The sequence below is a fragment of the Lagopus muta genome, chromosome 6 (assembly GCF_023343835.1).
Source record: "Lagopus muta isolate bLagMut1 chromosome 6, bLagMut1 primary, whole genome shotgun sequence".
In the NCBI taxonomy this organism is placed as follows: Eukaryota; Metazoa; Chordata; class Aves; order Galliformes; family Phasianidae; genus Lagopus; species Lagopus muta.
Window position 1 is genome coordinate 44,495,212 of NC_064438.1, and position 23,097 is coordinate 44,518,308.

At 41.2% G+C, this 23,097-nt stretch overlaps 1 protein-coding gene across 2 annotated transcripts in view; it reads left to right on the top strand.

Annotated features, from left to right (window-relative positions):
* Nucleotides 1-9,424: 9,424 nt before the first annotated feature.
* The window catches only part of SLC24A4 (solute carrier family 24 member 4), an 85,001-nt gene continuing 71,328 nt past the window's right edge, over nt 9,425-23,097 (top strand). For both annotated transcript variants that reach the window (XM_048948123.1, XM_048948124.1), the window contains exons 1-2: nt 9,425-9,703; nt 11,813-11,923. In XM_048948123.1, coding sequence (XP_048804080.1) covers nt 9,547-9,703; nt 11,813-11,923 — 268 coding nt within the window. In that variant the 5' untranslated portion in view covers nt 9,425-9,546. The remainder of the gene's footprint in view (nt 9,704-11,812; nt 11,924-23,097) is intronic.

Below are 23,097 nucleotides of genomic sequence, written 5' to 3' on the forward strand. Positions count from 1 at the left end.
CTTCATCTGCAGAAAGAAAACATCAAAAAAGCAAAACCACACTGTTACAAGGAAAAGAACTCTTGAGAAACTAAAAAAAGTCAGTGGCAAAAGGGTTCATCTGAGCAGGTGCCAGAACAACCTTGAGAAAGGCAACCATGCAGTGGATCCTGTAGGCTACATTGGGCACCCACAGCCCATTGTGCTCATCACACACAAAGCAGTTTTTGGTTTGCTAGAGTTACATCTCACTGCCAGTTAGAAAAAATTTTCTTTTAATCAGCAAAACAATTTCTAGCCCTCAAAAGAGTTTCAGACATCTCCTGGGACATCTCCTTTGCCCACAAGTAAGAGTGTTTTTGAGCGTGATCTAAAGGGACATGGAGAACAACTAAAATTCAAGTCTCTAATGTTCTGATTCTGTTTTGAACAGAACATTTTGCATGCCGTATTTAGACACATCGTTTCTGTGGTCAGTTTGCCAGTGTGTGAAGTGATCATTACTGCTTAACACATAATTGAAACTTTGGATTTTCTGTTGTTACCTTCACTACAGACAACACAGTTTGGTAAGGCTCTGTAAAATCACTAGATATGGCAGAAATCGTTTAATGGTGTGAGCACAGGAAATAGTCAGGAGTTATTCTTTCACATGATTCAGAGAGGTGATGATGGTATTTCAAGATATACAGTGACAGATTGACAAAGTTATGCTTTCATATTTATCCACGGGGATAATTTAATACCCACTTCAGAGCAGAATGTCTCTGTGTATTCATTTGTATAATTGGAAGGAGCATGCCATATCTAGCTGCGTTTTTACTTCTACTAATGCTAATCTTCTTTTTCCCATAGTCTGATTCAACTTTTCAAGTATCTTGGATCACAATTCTCCACTGGTTGCAGCCCACTGCTACCAGTAGGTATTAATGTGTGTGAGGAATCTAATATTACTGACCCTTAACAATACCATTTCAGTTGTTCGACCTTCCTGATAATTGGACTAACTCTGGTGGTCATCTCCAATGTGTGGCATTATCTCTTCTGTCAAAAATGACTTTATGGACCAAAAATTCCATACAGGGAAATTTGTTTTCTTGTCAGAGGCAAAAAGGTGGCCTGGTCCTCTTGTTGCTTGTAAGAAAACTGTATGTAATAACACATGCTCAGCAGCAGCACAATTAATTGTACATTTTTTAATTTCAAGATCCCTCAAAGCATGTCTCTAGTTTGAATGTTGGATGACTTTCTTTCATGTTTAGCCATCTCCTCGCTCTATCGTTGCCATGGTAACACCTCTGAAACATTGCTCCTTTCTGAGGAGGTGAAATGTAAAGTGGCTGGAATATTTGAGTGTTTAAATATATAAATGAAAACAACAAAAAGATGGTGGAGTGAGTCAGACATGACAGGTAAGCGACACCCACAATAGCTGCTATTAAATTGGGCTATGGTGTAGTGCTCTCCTTGCTGTACTCCCACTGCTAGCCAAAAAGAGCAGCCAGCTCAGAGCTGGGCTGAACCTGGGCTGCCCAGGTGCTGGGAGGCAGCTGAGCATGCTTTGAGGCCAACTCAAAGAGTCTGCTGCCAACCTTTTGCAGGGAGTCAGCAAAGAACTTAATTTGTAGGAGTTCTGCACTTATTATTTGCCAGTGAAAAATATTAAAAATTACTAATTGTCTTGTTATTTTCCAGTAATGTTTGTTAGGAAGCTAATACGGAAGTATTGTAAAAAGAATTAATGCCAGTGCTTGAAGTTTGCCTTGACTGTGACTTTTCATTAGCTGTAACAAATGCCAGTTATCTGGGTTTGAAGGAGAATGTGATGTATATTTCAGTTTTTGTAAACTCAAATAATGCTCCTATGGAGAACATTATTCTTAAAGTGCAGCAGCTACAGCTGTCTCTTTCGTCTGCTACATCGACCCTTTTCAAATTCACACTACAAGAACTGCTCTTCAGAAGTGGAGATAGTGTTGCTCATGTCCCTGTTTCAGCTCTTTTCACTTGCCCTTCCACCCCACTTTGATTAATGATCCTTTGGTCTGCTGTCAGGGAGCGCTGTGCCTAACCCATTTGCTCAGAAGTTTCTCCTCATTCTTAGTGTACCGAAGCTCTCCTCTCCCTTCCTTCCCTGAGATGCCCCCTTAGACAAACACCTTTCACTTCACTCTTCTGAACTTGGACTCGGAACCAGCCTTCCCTGTTCTCTCCTCTTTCGTCTGATCATAATGGGGGCAAATTAATCCTCCTTTCTTATCCTTTCCACAGAAGACACGTGAAAGAGCAATGAAATAAATGACCTGAATTCTTCATACAAAACACTCCATTGAGCACCGTTCCTGCTCGCTCGATTTTTCTGATTGCCATTCCCTCCAGACTATCATTTTGTATGATTTTATATGCTGAATTTATCTTCCCAGGGCAAGGTTGTTTTCTTCCTATTTGTCTACGATTTCTACTAGCTTTACAGAAATAAACAGTAAGAATATTGTCCCCTTCTCTGATTGACAGCTACAATTTCTCTTAGCTTTAACATAATGGGTTTTCAATAGAACAAATTTTTCTTTTTGAAAAATCTGCAATCAGATGGGGGGAAAAATTCCCAGAACTCTCCAAGCTCTGCTCAGTCACTGTGTTAAAAAAAGATGTCAGCCAAAGTAGGAGGTGTAAATTTTCTTAATGTTATTCACCATCATTTTATTTTAAAAACTTTGATAGGCAGTCAAACAGCAATTTCAGTATCAAGATGGATATAAAGTTTCAGAGCAAGCCCACTCACCATTAGGGAGAGCTGAATACTGCCTTAGCAAAAGAGAATGAACAGGACAACCTCTGAGAGTTCCTTCAAACTTATGTTCCACCAGTCTCAGAATAAAGATGGTTCTCACCTTTTCAGTGTTGTAGTTTCAAAGACATCAGTTGCCAGGGCACACATTCCTGCACTTTCTTGTACAGTTAGGAGTCTGCAGCTGTTTTTCTCCAGTCACCACAGGTGGATGTCATCACAGGGGATGAATGCTTGTATGTCTTTCCTTAATGATTTTGATATACTAATCTAATGAGGGAAAGGAGCTGCCCGGTTGAATCTTTCTCAGCTACCCCAACAGGACTTGCACTGAAGCCTGTAGGCTTCCAAACATTTATATCTTTTGAGGTTTTTTGTGTGTCTCTGCAGCTTTCTCTTGTGTATTCATAAGATCAGAGCAGTCTGCAGCTTGGGCTAAAAACACATAGCCACAGACATTTTTTCTCTCTGCAGTGAATCAATTTTTGCTTAGTTAATGATTCTTCCTGGTGAGAGAGACTAGCCAAGGGGTTTGGAAACAGATCCCACTGGGTATGAAAGCGGCAGAAAAGTGTAGTGGTTGTGGTGAGGGAAGATGTCTCTTCAGTAGTTGATTTGAATTTCACTGTACTTCACAGACATATTAAAATTTTCCAGAAAGAAAACAAATGGAGAACATTTTACTGAACTGAATTTAGTTTCTTTATATGGGAGAGGAACACGATTATGGAGAGCAAATGAAACGTGCTCTGTAGTGATGGAAGAGAGTGCTGCAGCCAACCTGCAGAGCTTTAACCAGCTAGAATCACTCATGTTCAGCATGATGCCACCTAACTAGATTCCTCAGTTATGGTTAAGCACAGGCAAATTTCCCCATCCCTCTGAGAATAGTCTTTAGAATCAATAATAGGCTCAAACCCAGGGAGATAAAGGGGAGACTTGAAGAGGAAAAAGTGCTGTTTACAAAAAGTAGAAATTAAAAAAAAATTATACCGCACCTAGAAGATCAGGACATGGAGTCAAGGTCACCTGGAGCAAAAGAGAAAATAAAGGAAGAAGAGAAATAGGCATAAGTAAGCATGAGAGCAGAGAGGAATAGAAATTCACCCTCAAGATATAAAACCAGCAAAATCAATTGAGACTCAGATTCAGTGGAGGTAGCAAGCCTAAGAAACTGAGAAAGATAGAAATGGTATGTGTGTAAGGAAGGATATGCTGTGTAACAGAGTCCCTGTAATTTAAGCTGCAGTTTGATACGGCTCTATGCATGTGCCAGAGTTCTTCACATTTGGCTAAGCAAGTGCCTTGTATCCCTGAGAAATCTAGTGGGCGTTAAATGTAGATGCTGTGATTAATTTGGAGGACTTGGATGATGCAGATTTAAGGAGACGAATACTGATATTTTTCAAAGAAACTGTTTTAAAGCTAGATGTTGATCAAAAGCTTATAGGCAGAAGAACAACAGATTGAATCCTACTGATATGCATAATGTATTTCTCTCTCTTACCAGAAGACAGTATGTTCTGCCTTTATTTGAGGCATGGTGTGACTGGCAGCTGACATCCTTACCCTGCTCGTGTGCAGCCCAGCCTCCATTTCAGTGTTTCTTTCAGTCTTTGCCCCTGAGAAGCATAATGCTGGATCTGAGGTGGCAGGTAGAGAAACAAAATCATTTCTACTTGTGAGACATCTTTGTCTCAAAAAAGTATGAATAGAGCCAATGCACTTAAATTACAATGTGTTAACAACACATGTGGGACATCAGTAGTCAAGTGACCTTTTTTTGTTGTAGCTTGAAATAAATCACATTAAGAGTGTAGATCTGGTTGCTATATTTGATTCTTCTTGATTAGCAAGATTACATGTAGCAGCACTTCCTGGGCTTATATGAGGTTGCCTATGGCAGGAAGTGTTCAAGAAACTCTTGCTGGTAGCTTCCCAGCATGTAGCAGGAGAATCCCATTGAATTCCCATGAAGCTCTCAAGTAAGGTCTGGGTAAATGTAGGTTGCTAGCTAAGTGTTTGCTGTGAGGTGTTACCACTGATGCTCACCTGAAAGTGAAAGTAGTGTTACTTCAGTTACTATTCTAAAGAAAAATCAGCAGTAGGAAACTGCAAGATATAAAAGCACAAGGGAGAATTGGTAAGTTAAAGCATTTAAAGGTCCCTTCCGACTCAAACAATTCTGCGATTCTATGATTCTATAGTGCAAGACTGACATCTTCTTTATGGCATTTAAATTCCAATTCAAGGTTAAATTATTTATAGCCTCGGAAACAAAACAAAGGTCTGAGTAAAACTACAGAAATAACTCAGAATTAGAAAAAAACTTCTGTCTCTGAAGCATGACAACATGACAGCTGCACAGTAGAACTGGAAAATGGATGGGAGATAAAAATATGAGAACGAGTAGAGAAATGTTGAGGATATTAGCACACACACAAGTCCTCTGATGGTAGTACAGCTGGAGTTTCTCTCTTAATCCACATATAGCTCCAATCTCTTCATTGCAGAGACTCTGGAAGAACCGTCAGTGCTGATCCCAATGTGAGATCTGCTTTGTGAACTGCAACTATGTTTTAGCAAAGCACCTTTCACCAGATCTTAAAGAAACATCCAAATATACCTGCTTAATGTATGGTGGCCTGAGTTAAAGTTCAACATTAAAATATTGATACACTAATATTTGCTTTCTGCAAGCTCATTTATCAAGTTCTTTCCTGGAGACCAGGTCCTAAACAAACACAGGAGTGCTTTCTTCTTGACAGGAGAGTGGTTACAGATAGCATCAAACTAAGTTTCCCTCACTGTGTCCCTTTCATGAAACACTTTGGCCAAACAGCAGTAACAGGATCACAGTTGTCTCACTCATGAACTCCTTTTCCTCTCATCTTAGTTTTTATGGCTTAAGGGAGATTTTCTGGTATTTTTTTGTGGTAACGCTGTTAGCTTTTCTTTGATACTATCTCTTAATCTTGGGGATACTGGAATGATATGGGGATCTTGGTTTTATCAGCTGGAAAAGCTGGCCTTGCTTAGGCTCCTAGGGCTGGGCTGATCACAAATGATCACTTGCTAAACCTCAGGGCTTCTCAGCTGATGCAGTCTCACTGTTCTGTGTGACAATCCTCATGGCCAACTAATAGCATCTCTGTTTCCAGCTACCCTGCTGTGCTGCTGTGCTGCTGCTGCTTTTGCTACTCCTTTTAGGGGATGCCACAGAGAATGCGTCCAAGCGTTACGCTTCTCCTTTGACTCAGCAGCATCAATATTTTCTCCTTAGATGAGCTGATTTTGTGAATCTCCTGTGAGACTCTTTCCTAATTCAAAGCCTTTTGACTGTTATTCAGTTCAAGATACTAATTGTGCTTGAGATGAAAAACAAGCAAACTTGGCAGATAGCTACAGCTAGCATTAGTCTGTGCTTTCAGTGAGATGTTTTACCATGAGACATACATGAAAGTTAAATTATTACAATCGTAAGCACAATGATAAAGACACTTTCTTGTGTCTGACTTAGTATAAGCTGGTAAGTGCTATTTAATACTTTCTCCCTCTGAATTTTGTTTTGATACTTCCCAAATACCTCTAATTTCCAACACATAATTTTGTCAGGAATACTCCTAGATTTAACATGGAAAATATTTTGTTCCAATTATAATGAAGACAGTGAACATCTGGAATATCACCAACCCACTCTCAGTAAAGCATCACTCAGAAAACTACAGGGGGTGTCTTACTCACCATTTCCAAATTTCTTTTCAAATTGCGAAGGAAAAGACCGCACTGAATTTACAGTTTTTCTTGTTGCACTAAGAGACAAGAGTATTTTCAGATTTAAAAACCAAATGTAAATGAATATAATGTCACCTTATCCATAATTTCCTTTTTTGCCCTAACATTATCACCGTTTTCTCACACACAACATGAAAGTTTCAAATCAGAAGAAAATGTTGTGACATCATTCCAGTAATTACCTCCATCTGAATGTCCTGAATGTGCTCCAGTGGCCCAGCGAGGTGTGGATGCTACCAGTTGTTGGGGGAGAGGTAACCGAGTCTCAATTCTGTAGCACGTTTCTCTTTGAGAATCCCATACTTTTTGTAGGAAGCACCAAAGTAAAAGTAATTTGGAAATTCTGTTCTTGAAGTTTAGCATTCAAGAGCAATTTTGAGGCTGCCTAGTGATCACCAGACTGATTAAAAATGCTAATCAGGAGCCTGTATGATTAGGAGATTAGTACAGTCTGAACTTTGATCTGCCTCATTTGTGTACTCAGGGAGAGAAGAGACGCACACAGTCACTCTGAGAACTGCTCTCATAGGTAGCAGTTCTCTTTTGCGCAAAACATTCACAAAAAATCCCTCTCTTTTTTTTTTTTTTATTTTTTCTGCTTCTTGCTTTCGGTTCCTCAAGGGATGGCCCCAGGATTTCTGTAATCATTAAATATAAAACAGACCCTTTTTAGCAGCCAGAAAAGAGAAAACAACCCTCATCCAAAAAGACAATATTGCACTTGCATTCCTGTAACTGACCATGTGCTTTGATTTCATCCATGTGATTTTCATAGGACCTGACAGATTAAATCAAAATCCCTCACATGTGAAACTCAGGACTTCTAACAATACTTCGGTTCCGTGCTCCTTGTGTGAAACCCATAGACACAAATACAAAATATCTGGAAGTCACGGTATTACCTCCTGACCCAAATTTACCTCGATTCCAGACAAACTGATCATTTCATGCCTTAACGTTAGCAACTCTTCATATCAGGAGTGCCATGACTTGGATACAGCACATAAGAAAATATCCTCAGTATAAAGAGCAGGAGAATAAACCTGGTAAATACAAAAGTCACAGGCAACCTCAGTCAGACGTAACTACCAGAACAGCCTATCCAAAGCCTACTGCTCTGCTCTGCCTTATCAGTGAAGCATATAATGAGCTTATGACAAGTGGCTACTGAGAAAACATTGAATCTCTGCAGTGCCTTCCAGTTGTCACAACCTTCCTATTGCTGGATATAATCTTTATGCAGAAAACTACACTCATGTCAGCACTTCAGCTCTTATTAACCACTGAGCAAGCGGATGGCAGATTGGTGTCTACATTACCATTTCAAGCTGAAGGGGAAGCTTGTGTAAAGACATGATAAAAAGCCACATGAAGAATTAGGGCTCAGGACAGCTGTTAGGGGCTGCAGTGGCATCTAACCATGCAGTGCTGTCCCTGCTGGGACATCAACTAAACACTGAGAGTGGAGCATACAGGTCTTCAATGAACAAATGTATGCTATAATTGTCCTGAGCTAGAAGGCTTCAGTTGAGTTACATTATGAGACAAGGATACCTAAGTGAGAATAGCTATTACAGAATTAGGTGTTAGAAGGACCTTTATTTAGATTCCTGCAGCTCTGCTGCCTAATTAAACTGTACTTTGTGCTGGTCAGGAGTGGATTTCCTTATTCTGGGTTCAACTGGGAGATGTCCTGCATAGGCATGGAGAAAAATAACAGACATGAGCTGACTTGTAATACAGTCTTCCACCTTCCTCATGACAGTCTGCTGTTACTTCTGCTCCCTCAGCAGCATTCAAGGGAATGAAAGACCATTGTGTGTCTCAGTGCCACTCTTCTAACACGCTTCAGGCTAAATCAGAAAGTGTAAGGACCACCAGAGCCTGGGCGCCCTCTCAGCTTGAACAGTTCTGCAGCTACGTGCACGCAAGCGAGCAACGAGGCTCACACAGCCGCTTCTCTGACCGTCCAGCCCGAGCAGCCCCACTGCACCGCGGCACGGGGGCACGAGCCTGGAGTCAGCACGCAGCGGGTCTGTGGTGCAGCGCCGTGTCCCAACCCACTGCTGCACAAATACTTTGTAAGCAAAAACGAAAGACCACCATGCGCACTTGCAGGAGGAAGGGGAAACGCAGAGCATGAACGATATTCTACGCGTGAAGATTCGTTTTGGCAGGATATTTTTATTAGTATTTCAGTTGTGACATCAATAGAAATAACGGCAGACACGAAACGTTCCATGTTGCGAACTATGAGGCCAGAGACCCCGCGTGACACGCGTGCCGCTGCCCCCTCAGCTCCAACAGCCTCAGTCAGGCGGCGCGACCCCCACCCCGCCGCGCGCCCGCGGTTCGCACGGCGCTCACAGCAGCCGCTCCCCGCCCCGGGGAAAGGATTAATTTGGCCAGCCGATGCCCCGCCCCTCCCTGGGGAAGCCAGGCGCTGTTGCGCGTTGCCATGGGCGTCCGCGGAGCGCCCAGAAAGTTGCCGGGGAGGGGCGGGCTGGGCCGGGCGCTCGAGGGAGCGGTAGTCTGCTGCGGTTGAGCGGCTGTTCGGCGCCGCTGCGAGAGCCCAGGGGGCGGCCAGTCCCGAGGCGGCGTTTGCTGCGCCCCGCCGGTGCCGAGGGGTGGAAGGAAGGAGGGACGGAGCGAGGAAAGGACTCCGCTTGAAACTTGGCCGGGCGGGCACGAGCGCTGCCGCCGTTGCTGGGCGCTGACTCGCAGCCGGCTGCGGGGCGCCTGCCGCTCCGCTTCCTCCGCCGCCGGCCATGGTGCGCGCGGGCAGCGGGACTCAGCCCGGCCCCTGAGAGCGCCGCCTCGCCCCCCCGCCGGGCCGCCTTCCCGCCCGCCTCCGCCTGCCGCCCTGCTTCTCCGGGCACCGGCTTCGCACCGCGCTGCCGCCCGCCCGCCATGGAGCCGTCCGCGGAGAGGCGGCGGGACTGAGCCCCGCACGCAGCGAGCCGCCGGCCGGCCCCGCGCCGCCCATGGAGCTGGACGGAGCGCCGCTCGCGCGCCCGAAGACCATGCTGCCGCTGCTGAGGAAAGTTCGCAAGCGGCGGGAGATGCTGCTGCAGCAGCTGGGCTTCATCTGCGCCATCCTCTTCTTCGTCTGGTGCATGTCCAGCCTGCTCTCCAGGCGGGGTGAGTGCTGGAGCAGTGCTGGCTCGGCGGGGCGCGGGGCTTCGGGTCGGCACCGAGCGGGGACCGCCCCCTGCCCGCCGCGCCGAGCTGCCGCCGCTCCGGCCGCCTCTGGTCCCCGGGCAGCTCCGGGCCGCCTCTCGTTGGTAACCTGTGGCTGTACACCTCCATCCATCAGCTGCAACGGCTGCTTCTCTCCATCTTCTCCCCTAAGTGACGGTCTGGGATTGACAGAACGTTCTGTATGATAGGCAAGGAACGGTGCCGGCCTCGTATTTTAGGGAGTGCGTTGCATCCTTTATACGAGTGACATATTGGTAAACTGATAATCGATTGCGTTGTTCCCGGTGTTTTTCTGTTTGTTTGTTTCTTTTGTTGCTGTCTTTTTTGTTTTTCTGCCCACTGGCACGTTTGGGGCTGTGAATGTACAGCTGGAGGCAATCTCCTTCCACTCTGCCTCGCATCCACCCAGATAGGAAACCGAAGGTTACTGGGTATTGCATACAGGCTCCTAGGTAGGACAGCTAACGTTTCCTGAGGATTTAAGAACAAAATCAAACGAAGTGCAGATCCTATCTCTACTGTAATTAGAATAGGTCATCCGCTTAAAGTTGAAGTTGAAATGTGTGCTTTAGGAAGCAAAAAATCCTGTGGAACTTTTCTTACTTTCTGAGGCCCTTGTGCTCACACTGTCACCTGTGATGTCTGAGGTATGTGGGTGGCTTGTTGCCGTTCTAGATGCAACAGCTTAGTGCTGTATATATCAGCTGTATTAGCATATAGCTTGTCTTAGAACTTCCAACATTTTTTAAAATCGTGGTTTCACAGCATAGCCCCCCTTGTTTAGTGCTGTTTATCTGTTGTGCCTATGACTTCTTTTTTTCTTGCAGTAGCTAGATTTTTTCATAAATGGACTGGTTTGTGAAGGCAGCTTGGTTGGGGTATACTTGTGTTTACATAGTTTGAGGTTTTTGTTGCAGATAAAGGGTTTCCAGATGTTTTTTGGTCTTGCGTGAAGAATGCCGTGACTAATGAAAGTTTTTAATCTCCTTGGTTATCAGCTAAATCCCCGATAACCTGATTTTTGTTGGTATGCTCCATCAGGTAGAATTTTTTTCAGCCCCCTAATTTACAGTATATTATATCCATAAACACTGACCATCTGTTCTCTGAATTTCTTATAGTTGTGGCAGCAGACTATTTTAGCAAATGTTTTACCCAAACTAACTTTCCAAGCTAGAAAGCTTTTCTAGCAAGAGTTACTGTAGCAAACCTTGAGCATTCTAGTATAAATTTTAAGATCAAGTATGAGAGTTTTTTTTGTTATTATATTATTTGAAATAGATATGGTTGAAATGGAAGCAGTTTACTTAAGAGAATCTCTTCTTCCCTTGGCTGTTATGATCGTGTACACCATAAGTGCACCTTACAAACTGTATTCAGTAAGTTCAGTAAGAGACTGTTTCTGGAATATGAGTTCAGACTAAATCTCCTCTGATTTCTAAAGAAGTTTTGTTTTTCTTAATTCTTGTGGGGTTTTACTATGCTATTTTTCATTTTCCTCAACAAATTTTGCAGAGATTGATATTACCAAGTACACCCTATGCTAAAAAGACCAGTCCCTTGGTTTGGATTAAGCAGAAATATATCTGGAACTTGGAAACATGCATTTATGTTTTTGATAAATCAGTGATGTGGCATCTGCAAATGCAGCTGATTAAATGAAAATGTGATCATTATTCATGTCAGCATAGCTGGGCTGGTTCCATGTATAGGGTATGGAAGTGTTGAGTTTCACAGATAGCGGTTTCAACTTTTGCTTGCTGCAGAATTACTTTGCTGTTATGGGTCACAGCCAGGTACTCCGATAGCCAGAATGTGCTGACAGCTTAGGTACTCCACCTTCATAGCTAGTTTACCCTTGATAGCACCAGGGAGCACCAGGCATACTTGTGTTGACATGTGCCAGAGGTACACTGTCATTTTGCTGTGTTCACTTACTGATATTGATGATCTGCCCGTGATCCTGGCTAATGGGAGCATGAAGTCCTGTTAAGATGATAGAAGAAAAACTCAGTGACAGTGGATATAACCTCTTTCTATTTCATACAGGCCAACAATCAAGTATTGCAGACACACATGTTTCATCAGGGACGTGGAGGAATAGAATATTGATGGCATTATCTAATGGGACGCAGGAAGGAAAGAACTGTACAGATCCAGGTAAGAAAAGGAAACTTTATGATGTACTGTAAGCTCTTGAGATGTATTGTGCTGTGCAAAATTAATATTCAGATGTAAGTACGTTTGGGGTCATTATGAGACTTGTGTTGACAGTTCCTGAATTTTTCTTTCTTCATTTTTCCTGCCTAACTGAGCAGTGCATATTACAGTGGTAATGAGAGTTGTGCTCTTCTTGAAACTGGGTTAAATGTGTACTGTTTGAGATATCCTCTGAGCACAGTAGTTTGAACTTGTTGCCGTTATAAAATGAATCATGTTTTGCTGGTTTAGTGATAAACTGTGTATTCAGAGTGGAAATTCACACTTTATGGAGGGGTGTGATGAGGTAAGTAATATGGAAACCCTGGAACCGCTTTTACTTCAAGATATCTGTTCTGGACGGAGAATAACTGATTGAGAGCAGGGATAGATGACACATTTTAATATCTGTATTAGCCCACAACACTGTCATCTTCCCATCTGTCTTTCCAGTGTATATTTCCTTTCTCTCTCTCCTTGCCTTTCAGTGGTTTATGGTGAGTGGGAGATGAGACATTTTGCCAGTGGCACTAGCCAAATTAATTTAAAGTTCAGCTTTATTTATTTATTTATTGCAATATGATTCTGTCATCAAGTAGGGAGTGACAGCAGAGACTGTACTTTCTTGCAAAGAGTGACAGCATGAGTTCAGGGATACTGTGAACCTCTGGCACTGAGGATTTTAGAGCAGCACTTCCCCTTTCAATTACATGTTTGTTATAATACTAGGGCCTCTACTGTATAGATTGAGGATTGCTACTGTGCTTATGCATTATGAGAAGAGTGGGGGAACACTGCTCAAAGTATGTGGATCCAAAACCTTTCACTGTATTTTCTTGATGTCTACAAGCATCTCTGTTAAGAACTTAGTTTGCTGCTGTTTGTACCTGTAACCTTATTATACTTTTGAATTATCTTTAAAAGTTGTTCACAGGTGAGAAAGAATAAACAAATAACCTTCTGGGAAGATGTCATTACTTTCTGACTGGTTATCAAGAATACAGTTCTTTCTGATTCCTCTTTCTTTTTCTTCTGCGTATGTAGACGTGTCAGTGTGATCATGTGTGAACACTCAAAGGCAAACCAACAAAGACCATAAAATTGTCAAAGTTGGATCAGTGAGACACCCCTCAACATTTTTGGTGGGAATTTCTACTTACAGTAAAGGAGAACTTTACAGTGATACAGTAAAACTGCTAATGGAAAAAATATGCTTATGTACATATATTGAAATGTTGTTAGCAGTGATGACTTCTCCAGATACTGAAAAGAAAACATAGAATCAAAGGATGCATTGGGTTGAAGGGACCTTAAAGATCATCTAGTTCCAACCTACCTGCCATGAGCCAGCTTCTGCTAGATCAAGTTGCCCAAAGCACTGTCCAGTGATTCAGCTCCCTTCATGCCCCAAAACTGTAAGAATACTTTAAGAATAACTGGATTAAATAAATACAGCTGGAACATTTCATTCGCTTTATGAAATTCAGGTTGTTGAGGTGCACTTTTTTCTTTAACCACAAGAGTTGGGTGGATGGAATCTGAGAGACCCAAATGTGCCTCAGAGTGCTAAAGTTTTAAGAAAACTTGTGTTAAGCCTGTGATTTTTGGCATAGCATTGGAATTAATCTTTCTTTTTAATAGGTGTTTCTTCAGTTAGAACACAGATTTACAGATCAAGCATGTCACAGAACTGAAATTGTGGCATTTTTAGTCACTTCCTGTTATTCTGCAGCAATGTAAATCTTATCTGCTTATATCTTCCCCCACTGATGTGCGGATCTGGATGCTTCAAGAATTGCTAAAAGTAAGATGTAAGCATCTGAAAATATTTGAAACTGATGTTTGTTGGATGATATTGTAAGGATCCAAGTTTGTAGTTGTAACTTTTGCGGAATTTGTTGTTGTTGTTGTTGTTGTTCCTATATCGTAGCCAGAGATTGGGATTTCCACTGTAATGAGAAGAAGGCTCCTATCAAAAGTGAGCAAGCAACAAGCTCGTTTCCTTTAGAATATAGTTTGTGTAACCCTGTTACTACAACTGGGGAAAGCAGTCATGGGAAAGGCTAAGAGACTCAGTCAAGATCACATCGAAAATTGGTGAGAAAATGTGGGTTTTCAGCTGCAACGTTTCATGCACTTACCCAGAAAACTGACCTTCTCAATTTAATGAAGCTCTCAGGAACGGGTTGTCAAAATTTCTGACTGTCTGAACTTTGTGTTTGTTTTTTTTTTTTCTTTAATTTTAAGACAGATAGTTAATAAACATTTATGTTGTATGAATATAGTGCTCTGAATAGGCTCTCTTATGGGAAGTGCTTATTCTTATCTATGTCAGCTCCGTATTTCCTTTAAGCTTTAGGGGCCCAGCAGATGCATGGTTGTGTATATGGTACGCAGCAATTTCCTTATGTGAATATTTCCCTGTGTGTTTAGGATGAAAGGACTTCATACCTCGAGGAATGCAAGTCCTTGCTTGAGAGCTTGTTAATCTTTTGTGTCATTGCACTGCAGTTACTCTGCTCCCTTTTTATTAGCTTCCCACGCAAGTCTGCAGCTTTACTTCTCTTTTCATAAAGGCTCTCAACAAAGTTAATTTATTTACCACTTCATCCTCTTCTCTTGCTTACGTGCAAATAAAAAAAATTCCCCAGTTGTCAGAAGTTGCGGCTATAGAAGTTTATAAGACCATGAAAGTCTTTCAGTTCATGACAGGGCACTTATCCTTCGTTGAATATGTGTTGGGAGAAAAACTCTGTAAGCTTCTTGCAGTTAGAAGTCTTTGGAAGCTGCTATCTGCTAGAAGCTCAGATAGCATGTGCTGTATGAGATTGTCTCATTTACAGGAGTAGATCATTTTGTATTGTGTTCTTCTGAAAACATTATTAATGCTTCTGGGACCATTGTATCAGAATAAAAAAAAAAACCTTTGAAGTCTTGGCAATGTTTCTCTAAGTATGAATCCTGAGGCTCTAACAAAGGAAAGGAAAATACATAGATGAGAGTATGTGTGTGTGTGTGTGTGTCAAGAAAGAAAGTGGATGGAGAGAAGGGAGCAATTTATTTGCTAATAAAGCAGAACTGGGGGAGAAAGGTTTTTCTGACATTTGGAAGTTAGAGTGACTGATATTGGTGAATATCTTAAAAAGTGCTGCACAGTTTTATTGGTGGTAGATATTTTGCTGTCATAAGAACTTATGGATCCTGTAGCAGCAGCAAAGGAACGGTAGGCAACTTGCAGGAAGGAGACAGAGCATTTGTGAGCACCTGGCCAACCACAGTTTAGTCTGAACTAAGACCCAAGTTGGTGTGTCGTGTAGCTGGCTTCCATTAAAGATCCTGTCTTGAAATTCCATTTCCTGGAAGCTCCCCTGCTGTGGAAAAAACACAGTCACTGGTGCCCAGTGACAGGAGAGGGGCAGTGGGCATGGACAGGAGCACAGGAAGCTCCATACGAACATGAGAAAAAACATCTTTACTCTGTTTGCTGGATCTGGCTGCCCAGGGAGATGATGGAGTCTTTCTCTGGAGATATTCAAGAGACCCATCTGGATGCTTTCCTGCACAACCTACTGTAGGGAGCCTGCTGTAGCAGGGAGGTTGTACTAGGTGATCTCCAGAGGGAGGTCCCTTCTAACCCCTGTGATTCTCTGATACAGCTCTCAATGTTATCCTGGAGCCAGACTAGAGGCTTATGGGTAGGATGTAGAATGCTCTGGGCCTCCAAAATTTCATGAGATTCTATGAGTTTTGAATTATGCATCTTCTGCTCATTTTGTGTTGAGTAACTTCAAGTGACTGTTGTGGATCTCTTTCATTGAGGGAGGCTTTTCTTTATGGTTTTGAAAACTTTTGGTGAGTAAATTTGTGCTGAAGGAGGGGCTCATCTAATCCTGGCTTAAAGACAGGTCAACAGAAAGGGAGAGTTGTTGTCTTTAGCATCTTAATAGAGCTCATTAGTTTTCAACCAGGTTTTTTTGCTGTATCCAGACTCTCAGTTCCATCTGCCGTCAGCTCACTAGCTTGCAGTGCCATCTGCCCAGCAAGTCTGACTTATGTAGCTTATCTGCTACTGTGGCTCACCTCTTGTTTCAGAATGTTCCCATGATCTCCTTATCTTCCAGAACTCTGAGTAACGTTTTGATTGGCTACAGATAGGGGTGATTTGGTGTTAGGGCGTTTCTAACCATGTGACTCCACTGGATGATGTTAGGCTATTAAAGTAATTCATCTTGACTGCTTTCCATTGTGAATATTTTCAAGCAATCTCTATCTTTGTATATATTACAAAGATTAGTGACTTGTTATGAATTAGAAATGTATCAAAATATATTTCTATTACAGTCTTCTGTCGCTGGTCAGTGAAATTGTCTTGAAATTGGCAGCATCTGTGGGCTTTCTTATCCAGAGGTCTGTCAGCCATAGGCAGTTCATGAACTACATTGATTTCAAGTGGCTGGGGATTTGGTTCCAGCCTACTCCTCTCGTAACCAGTGGGAAAGGATGAACTGCAGGCTGGGAGGAAGGCAGAGAGGTTGGAGTTTCTGAATCAGGCTGTCTTTTTTACTTCAGAATTAAAAGGCACATTGTAGTGAGCCTTTATGTCCTTGCTGCAAGAGGAAAAGAATCGGTCATCTATGGTGAAATTGTGTTTTCCAGCAGCCTGTGTGTAACTTTAGTTCAGAGTCAGGATCAAAATTCATTAAGTCTGTGTATATTTCACACTGCTAGTTATTCAGACCTTGGGGACTCCTGTAGAATATGATGCACTGTAGAGAAATTGTAGATGTTTTTGGCATTTTTGCTAAGATACCATGGAGAATACAGGAGCCTGTTACTTTATCTGAAAAAATCAATGAATAGTGCTCTTGCTGACTAGGGGAGAAAGGGCTCCAAGTAGTTTTCCAAAATGATAGAAAAAGCTATTTTTTGTACATTCATAATCAAAATGCTATAGGATGCATATAAAAAAAAAGCTTGTTTTCCATCCACTTCATTGTAAAAATGAAGTGCATCATACACAGGATCTATCTATCTATATAATGTATTTTTTAATTCTAATAGGCACCTTAATGTATAATAATAAACAGTGGATATTAAGTGCTAATCTAAATGTACTGTGGTTGCTGATGGAACGTCTCATTTTGTGCTATGTTTTGTGTTTTTTTTTTAAACACTATGCTAACATTTAGAAATATTAATAAAAATGTATACTAATACTAAAAATTTATTATAAATACTAAAAATTTATACTAAAAATTTATAGAATGTGCTCCTGATCTTCCCTAGATCAAATTTTGTTAAATTTTGTAATGGGGATCAGCGCCTTAAAACCCCATTGCTAAGGTGGTGGTAGTAATGATTTCATTGTACCCCTTGGTTTCATGAACAGTCTAAATTGGTAAATTCAACATGACCTGACATTTTCATTTTCACTCCTTCCTTTTCACTTTATTGTCTAGGTTGTCTTGCAATGTACTGCAGCTGAAAAAGAAAAAGCTGCTACCTTACTTTGTATCATGCATAATTATTACCATACCTCACTAGTGTTGGATGAAGCAAGTTGAAAAGGCATTGTAAATCAGCCTTTGTGAGCATTAATCCCTACTCTTGGGATTGACCTAGGGCAGAGCCTTTATGAGGATCTGGATTGTTTGGTAAGCGTTAAAGTACAGCATAATTTTTAAAAGTGACTGAAGAGAAAGAAGGCAGCATTTTTTCATTGAAAATTGTAAGTGGGCGCTAACAATGCACTGTTGGCTGTGATTGTAGCTGATTTCGGGCTGCTTGATGTGTCCCATTGCAAGAGCTTGCTTAAGTTGTTTGCAATTTTGGCAAACTTAAAATATTTAAAGCCAGTAGGGTGAGCGCTTCAGATAGAATGGTAGTTCAATAGAATATTTAAGAGAAGTCTGTCTGTTTTGTGTGGCCAACTTGATAAAATTTTCTACAGCCTTTTTATGAAGACTAGAGTAATCCAGTATATCAGATAATGCAGCTTGTATAAGCTTTCTTGTATAAGAACAAACAAGCAGCTCCCATTCTTCCCCCCTAAAAATCCTTATGCATTTTAGAAAATGTAGTAGGAGAGAAGCAATTATTATGCCAGTGATGCAGACATAATTTTGGACAAAAGCTGTCAAAAACATCAGCTTCAAATTCTTCTGATATACTCTTGAGACTAACTATAATGTCTGTAATGTCTATATTTACTCCAGTGGGCTGTGGCATCTCTGCTCTCTGCAGTGTTCCATCTCTGTTTTCTCAGTGTCTCATCCATCTGTAGCTTGGACCACACTGTGTGGAGGGTTCGTGTGAAACTGGGCAGGCACAGGAGTGCAGGGAATTAGGTTGTGAAAAAGCAGCTGGAGGTAGCAGATAGTCACCAGAAGCTGAAAGAGGGATGGAGAAACTTGAGATTTAGAGTTGGGTGGTAGGAAGACTAAGATTATTCCAAGGAGACTGAAGTTGGAGGATGGGTGAAAGGATGAAAAACAAGAATGGGAGATGCTGAATTTTTGGGTAATGAGCCATGAGTATCCTGATAGTAATTGGACAGAGTCTGGCTTTGGGAACTGATAAGTAGATGAAATGGTAAAAGGAGTAAGAGAAATGAAAGCACACTGTGAAGTTTGGTTTTGGTTGGGGAAGGAGTCCAAAAAGAAAAGCAATGGGAGACTCCAAAGAGCTTAATTTGCAGAAAGGCTATGTTCTATGCCTTTCATTTGGCCCATAAAGCTGGAAACATTCAGTTTATATTCTTTTTCTCATTTTTAGCTTCAGTTGGGTATCAAGGAAGAGCATCTTCATAGCCTGTATCAATGAAACTATCTAGATATAAAGTGATGTAAAAAGCTTCACCAAAACCAGGCACTCTTGAGCCTCAACTCTGTCTCTGAATCTCAGTGTTGGGTCAGAAGTACTGATTTAAAAATATACTTTGACACAGTGTGCAATTTCATTACAGTAAATTAATTTTAAGCTTTGTTCTATTTTGACAAGAACTCTCAGAATTGAATTATTTTTTCTGAACTTACATAATTTTCTTGTACATTTCTGTCACTGTATTCATTAATAGATGTGGTTATCCGCCTTAGCAGGCTGAAAATATTCCAGGAACCCACTGACAATTAATCTGGCATCACTCCTGTTCTACTGAAAGGTAAAACCCTCAGGCAATAAAGAGTGATGGTTTCCTTTATTCTTTTAAGCTGACAGACATTGAAGACATTATAGTAGAAAATTTATTAGTCTTAGAAAGTGTGAGTCAAATTCATTCCTGCTGGGACTCTGCTGATAAGTTGAAGTGCAGCAGGGCAGGCACTTCAGGGTAGAAGGCAGGCTGTGTGTCCATCTGCTTGTTCAGTTTGTTTTGTTTTTTTTTCTTCCCACAACAGTAAGTTAATGGCAGGTGCCAGATTAACAGTCTTAAGCGAGTCTTAATTCTCCCATGAAGGGGACATTGGCTAATATGCCTACACCCTTCCAGCATGCAAGATGTTTTAGCCTGCCTTTTCAGTTTGCTCTCATACTTGCTTTTTGGACTGTTATCAGGGATTGCTGAAAGCTGGTGACGTTCTCTCTAGTCACTTGAGGGTAGTGTGAGTGGATCTTCAGAATAGTAGGATCTAAAGGTTCACAGGTGGTGAAATCTCCTCAACTTTGGGAATAGTGCAGTTAAAATGGATGAAACTATGTTTTAGAAGCTCAGAAAGGCAGAAATGGGAAAAAATAGATATATTTTTAAAAATTTGTTGTGAATCAGCATTTGCTTTGAATTTTGACTTTCTAGTCCAAAACGTAGACTTCTGAAGAGAGGCATTTGTGCATTAAGGCAGCTGGGAGCATGATGCACACCGTCTTACCTCCACTATATCCTTACAGCCATGACAATTTATAGCAGCTGAGATTGTCCTGCAGATTTGTTGCTGAATTGTGTGAAAGTGTTTCTGGTTTAGTTCTTTGAACATCATAATTATTTGGTGAGAATCTCCTCTATTTAAACAGATTCCACCCCTTCCTAAGAGATGCATTCTTTGCCTGGTTATGTCATACCTCTTTAAAGCCTCCTACAGGATCTTTGGCTAGTGTTACCTGAAGTTATAGGTCTTTTTTTCACCTTCTTTGGCTTTTCACATGCCATCCTCTTTCCTGTTCCTGCTAGCTTTTATCTCCTTCCTTTACCTGTATTGAAACGTTTAGATGAGTTTCCAGTATCCATTTGCCTTTTCTTTCTATCTTTATACTGTCCCTCACAAATTACTATGTGAAAGAAACTATATGGAATATTATAATTCTTTCCTTTTTTGAATCTGTTCTCATTAGCCATGAGTATCAAGGTGCTCTCTGGAGATCAGCCAGCCTGGATTGGTTGTACTGGAAGCAAGTCAGAGTTATGATACTAATAAGTTCTATTTTATTCACATGCAGAGGCTTTACTACTTGAGGGTGGAGGAAGAACAGGAGGGTCCCTATAAACTATGGTGTTGCCTGTTCTTGAGAGATGCAGTGGCAGTCTCAAAGAGCGTGCAGTGAAAGTGGTCATAGAGAAGGGGAAAAGGCAATGTGAGTTGCCCAAAGTCTGCGGGAAGGTTCAGTAGCTAAGCTGCATTATTTTCCATTGAACTGTAGCCACAGTACGTTCATTGAGCAAGGAACTTCTGCTGCTACCTTAGTCATCTCTCTGCCCTCCTCCCTGATCAGCTTGTAGTAACTTGGCTCTTCAATTTCATGCTTTTTTTTCTTTTCATGAGAAACATAATTCTTCACAACAGAGATGTTTTTACCAAGTCTGAATAAATGGAGTACCAAGACTCGTTGCCTGCATAAAGAGAACAGTGATGTGCCTAGAACTGCTTTACTGTGTTGAATGATGGTGATACTTAAAGATTGTTAAGTGGAAGGAAAACAGGCTGAGACTCCAGTGTGAGAGAAACTGCATTAAATATCAGCACACCTTTGCCATGCTAGGAATGAAATGAACACCTCTGTTGCTTCCAGGCAGAAAAAGGAAGGAAAGGAAGGAAGCGTTCAGCGTTGTTCTCTTGTGTGTGAGCAGATCTGTGCTATAGCCTCACTCAAATGTTTTTTAATATTTCACTTTGGATTTTGTCTTGAGGATTTATGTATGGGCTGAAACTGACATTTGAGTGTTGAAGAAGTGATTCAGGTTTGATGTTGATTGATTATATATATTTTTTAATCTCTGTGTGTTTACTTAGTTACGTGGTTGACCAGTGTAACAGCACCTGATGGGAGAGCCCTTAGTTGGAAAGACTATCTGGGATCATCTCCAGAACTGCCTTAATCTGTGGATATTCAGGGCAACTAAGTTTATTAAGTACTGCTTAGGTAATTAAAGGTTGGAGCTGTGTTGCTTTCTCTGCATGACAACAGGCTGGTAAAGACAAGTTAGTCAACTTGATTGAATGTTACCTGCTGCACAGGGCTCAGTTGGTTCCCACCAAGTCAAAATTTGACTTTCTGATGTGCTAGAAATGATGTTATTTTTCATGTGGTCCTGGAGTTTGCACAATTAGCACAGGTTGTTGATGCTGAAAGGAGTATTTATAACTGTGACACAATTGAGATATGCATTTTGCACTTTGGACTTCAGTTGGCTGGGGGGTTTTTTTGTTTGTTTTGAAGCAAAATGCAGACTGGTCTAAGAGTATTAAGTCTCTGCTAAATACTTGTGAAATTCTCTTTACTTACTAAACTGCTTCACCAGTTGGCACCTATAGATGAATGTAGAAGACCCATTTGCACGTGTAGAAGAGATATTAAATAAATAAATAAATAAACCTGACAGTTGCTTTTCTGGATTTTAAATATTGTATTAAGTATTATATTTCTACAAGCTTAGTGGCTTTTGAAATTGGTTGGATTTTGTAGACAGCATTAAATTATTTGCAAAATGTTTTGGTTTTGTTGAGCACTTTCAAAATTTAATGGTTTTTTTTTGTTTGTTTGTTTTTCTTCCTTGCCTCAGCAGGGTTGAATTCTGTACAAATGTTGTTAGTGGTACTGGTATTTTGGAATGAAATTGTAGATAGTATGGGAATCGTGATGCATTATTATGTACTTCAAAAGAAAAACCAACATAGTCACAACTATGAAGAGAATCCATCTCTTCTGTCCAATAACTGATGCAAAGTGTTCTGCTCTTGTCACATTGCTGACACCCAGTCAGACTATTAGAGCTGAGCAGCTCTGGGGAATAGAGATTGCACATCTACCAGACATTTCTTGACAGGGTCCCAACTGGGTTCTATGGGTGAGTTCCATCCTCCTCAAAACAATTTCCAGCCACGTCGTCCAGCTGAGCACATCTTGTGGAAGAGACAAGGACCCTCCTGTATCGAAACTGTGGGATGAGAAAGGGCTGACTGACACCACTGGCTGTGTGCCTGTTTGCACGAAGGTGTTGTCTTGTGACATCTCACTTTGCTCAGATTGTAGTAGGGTGTGATGTCCCATGATTCTGGAAGGCCTACAGACCTGACCCCAAACTGCTAGTAAATATGTTTGTGTGTTAAAGAATCAAAAGTAATTCTTTTATTAGGGTAATGACAAAAAAATTATCTTTCTGTTCTTTACGTAAGCAGTGTAGCAAGCCTTTCACTGACTTGCTATTTTAGCTGCATGGTGACTTTATACACTTAATCTTGGAGAGGCAACTTAGATCTTATTATTTAACAGCCATGGATAAAAGCCTCTTGCAATTATGAGATTAGCCAGAATTACACCCATGTTTTGATTCTCCCTGAAGTCTGATGTGTGCTTGGACTGGACACGAGTTTGACTCTTTCTTCTCTCCTTCCATCTTCCATCCTGTTTTTCTCTGTTTGCTTTAGAAAACTTTCTTTACTGAAAGACACTCACAGAATTAAAAAGGCTTAAATTCCATGGGTATTCCTGCAGATGCTGCTATGAGTGCCAGGCAGCTTTGCCACTTCAAAGTAACAGAAACCAAGAGTAGAAATTTGGCTTTACTGGGTGGTGAACTGTATGGTCTGTATTTGTGAGGGGGAAAAAAAAAGAGATCATTTGATTTTCTTTGAATGAAATTTCCCTCTGGGAGGAAAAATCAAAACAAAACAAGTTCGTTCAGTGACACAGAAAGATTGGAACAGAAT